Source organism: Geospiza fortis, unplaced genomic scaffold (genome assembly GCF_000277835.1).
Source record: "Geospiza fortis unplaced genomic scaffold, GeoFor_1.0 scaffold569, whole genome shotgun sequence".
NCBI lineage: Eukaryota > Metazoa > Chordata > Aves > Passeriformes > Thraupidae > Geospiza > Geospiza fortis.
In genome coordinates, this window is record NW_005054621.1 from 73,439 (window position 1) to 76,715 (window position 3,277).

The following is a 3,277-nucleotide window of genomic DNA, read 5'->3' on the forward strand; positions in this document are numbered from 1 at the left end:
TGGATAAACACCCCATTTTCACTCTCAGGAAGCAGCTGAGCAGAGCTGGGGGCTTTGGGGGAGCAGCTCAGTTCGAGCCAGCACAACAAATGTGGGACAAATCCTGCTGAGAGAGCACCGTGATTCCAGATGTTTATGCCAACATCTGGATCCCAGCAGGGCGCTCAGCCTGCCTGGAACCAGCTGTGCAGCCCGGGGGGCGCTGGCAGCTCCCAGATTCCAGCTCAGATCCCCGTCCTGGGCTCGGGGAAGACTGAGCTCCTTTTTAAAGAGTTAAAGAAGGACTCGGAGGCGAGCAGGGCGGAGATCCGGACCCACAGCTCCAGGGGAGGGCGGGTCCCGGGCGGGGTTAAGGAGCGGGGAGGGCAGCCCGGGGCTGGTGGGGCCGTGCCCCGGGCCCGGGCTTGATGCACTGCCCGGTCCTGCACAGGTTGGGCAGCACCTTGCACTCGTCGATGTCTGTGAAGAGAGAGACAGGAGGAGCTGTCAGTGCCAGGGCAGCTCACTCCCCCCAAAAAGCTTATCTGGTGTTTGTTATCAGATAATTCACACAGCACAAGCGGCTCGGGGTTATTCTGGCAGCTCCCAAGTGCCAATAAACATCCCCCTGCTGAAGTGGGAGCTGGGAAGATAAACTGGATTTGTGGCTGAGCTGTCACAAAGCAGAAATCTTCTGCACATTCCCTGGAGGTGTGCAGGGCTTTTCCCCAGAGCAGGGATGAAGGCTGAGTGAAGGACTCTGTTAATTTATCATTATTTCCATGCTAAGTTACATTTGGCTCCTGATCAATCCTATTTCTTCTGCCAGCTTTAACACCTCGATATCTGCACAGTTTATGTTCTGCTCTAATCTACCAGCAGTTCTTTTCATTTTGCACTGTGTAATAAGTAATTCTGATTAAGATCTTTTATCTCCTTTGTTAATAAATAACTCATTCTATAATAGACCATCCTTAAACCTCAAAGGCCAGAGGGATTCCTTAAAATTAAGCCAAAAATTCAAGGCTGAGGCAGGGCTGGTCTGAAGCTCCTCCTCACCCCATGACAGGCTGGATTCTCCCAAGAGCCAGGGAACCCTGCAGAGGCTCCTGGTCTGCTCTGGAAAATCATCCCTGTGCCCGCCCCTGCCCTGTCTCTGTCATATTTTCTGGAAAAATCCCCTTGCCCAGGATCTTCTCGTGGGAAGCTGAGAAGCCTCAGAGAAAAAGGAAAACAATATTATCTCATTTGCCTTTCTTGTGTTTTGCTGCTTTGGAATGTGGTTTGGAGATTGCTTATCCAACGTGTGAATTGTCTTGACTTAATGACCAATCATGGTCAGGCTGTGTCAGGACTCTGGAAGGAGTCATGAGTTTTCATTATCATTCTTTGTAGCCTTCTCTCTGTATCCTTTCTCTATTCTTGAGTATAGTTTTAATAGAATATAATGTAATATAATGTAATAGAATATAATGTAATATAATGTAATAGAATATAATGTAATATAATGTAATAGAATATAATGTAATATAATGTAATAGAATATAATGTAATATAATGTAATAGAATATAATGTAATATAATGTAATAGAATATAATGTAATATAATGTAATAGAATATAATGTAATATAATCTAAGGACATGGAGTCAGATTCACAATTTCCTCCTTCATCCTGGGGACCCAGCAAACACCACAGTGCCCCACTGACCTCTGCCATCCGTGGAGTAGCCAGGGCCATGGGGACACATCTTCTTGTAGTGGGCAGTGCCAGGCAGGGGGCAGAGCTCGCACTGGGGGCCCCAGCTGCGCCCGCTGTTGCAGCAGCACTCGGACTTGGTGACCAGGTTGCGGTTGGTGGAGGACATCTGGCACATGGTCTGCAGCACCTCCGTGAAGCAGAAGCCCTGGCGGGTGTCTGTGCACAGAAAGGGACACAAATCCAGGCTCTGAGGCAGTGCCAGCACCAGGGGGAATGGAGCAGGCAGTGCCAGGGAGCCTGGGGGGTTTGGATAAAGGGGATGCTCCAACAGCTTTCCTGCTCAGGAGCAAAGAATCCCAGAGAGGTTTGGGTTGGAGGGACCTTAACCCCACCCAGTGCCACCCTTGCCATGGCAGGGACACCTCCCACTGTCCCAGGGTGCCCCAAGCCCCATCCAGCCTGGCCTTGGACAGTTCCAGGGGCAGCCACAGCCACCCTGTGCCTCCCCACCCTCCAGAGAACAACTCCTGCCCAGCATCCCACCTGCCAGCAGGAACCCATCGCCCGTGTCCTTGTCCCCAGTCCCTTCGCGCTCTCTGAGCCCCTCTAAACACCCGAAACTCTGCCTGTGCTGCCGGGGGGCGCTGCAGCAGCCCAGCAGGGCATTACCGATGCACTCGGTGCCCGAGGCACTGACTTCAAAGCCCTCGTTGCAGTCGCAGCGGTAACTGCCGGCCGTGTTCACGCAGCGCCCGTTGGGGCAGATCCCCGGCTTGCTCCGGCACTCGTTCTCATCTGCCAGGGAGGTACACACACACACAGAGCCCTGCTGAGGCCAGGCACAAACCTGCCCTGCTCCCCACTCCCCGTGGAGAGCCCTCACTGAGCCCCTGAGGGTCCCTCCTGTGTCTTTGGGCAGCTGGGGGGAACCTCCACCTGCCCTGGGGAGAAAATCCAAACATCCACCTGCCCTGGGGAGAACATCCACCTCCACCTGCCCTGGGGGAAACATCCACCCATCCCAGAGCTCTCCCAGGGCAGGGTGGCCAGAACTCAGCTTTCCTGGCTTGGCCATGCTCCAGCTGCTGCTGGGATTGGATTGGGTTGGGTTGGATTGGACTGGATTGGGTTGGACTGCATTGGATTGGACTGGATTGGATTGGACTGGATTGGGTTGGATTGCGTTGGGTTGGATTGCGTTGGGTTGGATTGCATTGCACTGAATTGGATTGGATTGGATTGGACTGGACTGGATTGGATTTGTTTGGTTTGGAGCTGCCTCTGTCCCACGCAGCTCTGGGCTGTTCACTCCTCCCCATCCCAAAAGCAGCTTGGAACACTCAGAAAAACTCAAAGGCAAGGACACCTGTCCCAGGTCTGTGTCACCCGAGGGGTGACACACGGCTGCAGGGATGTACAGAGGTTTTGTGTGTCCTACTGGGACACTCAGGAAGTTGTGACAGGTGGGAAAGCCCAGGGAGGAGCCCGAAGATTTAAAACAGAGAAGGGTGTAAAATAAAGAAGGATGTAAAGCAAAGAAGGATATAAACCAAAGAAGGAAGTAAGCCACAGGTCTGTGGATGATCCCTCAGCAGAG

The 3,277-nt window shown here is 52.6% G+C and overlaps 1 protein-coding gene across 1 annotated transcript in view; it reads right to left on the bottom strand.

Annotated features, from left to right (window-relative positions):
- Nucleotides 1–3,277, bottom strand: part of LOC102040296 (fibrillin-2) — a 73,701-nt gene that overhangs the window by 7,418 nt on the left and 63,006 nt on the right. Inside the window, 3 exon segments of the mRNA XM_031064740.1 lie at nt 405–459; nt 1,690–1,896; nt 2,350–2,517. Coding sequence (XP_030920600.1) covers nt 405–459; nt 1,690–1,896; nt 2,350–2,517 — 430 coding nt within the window.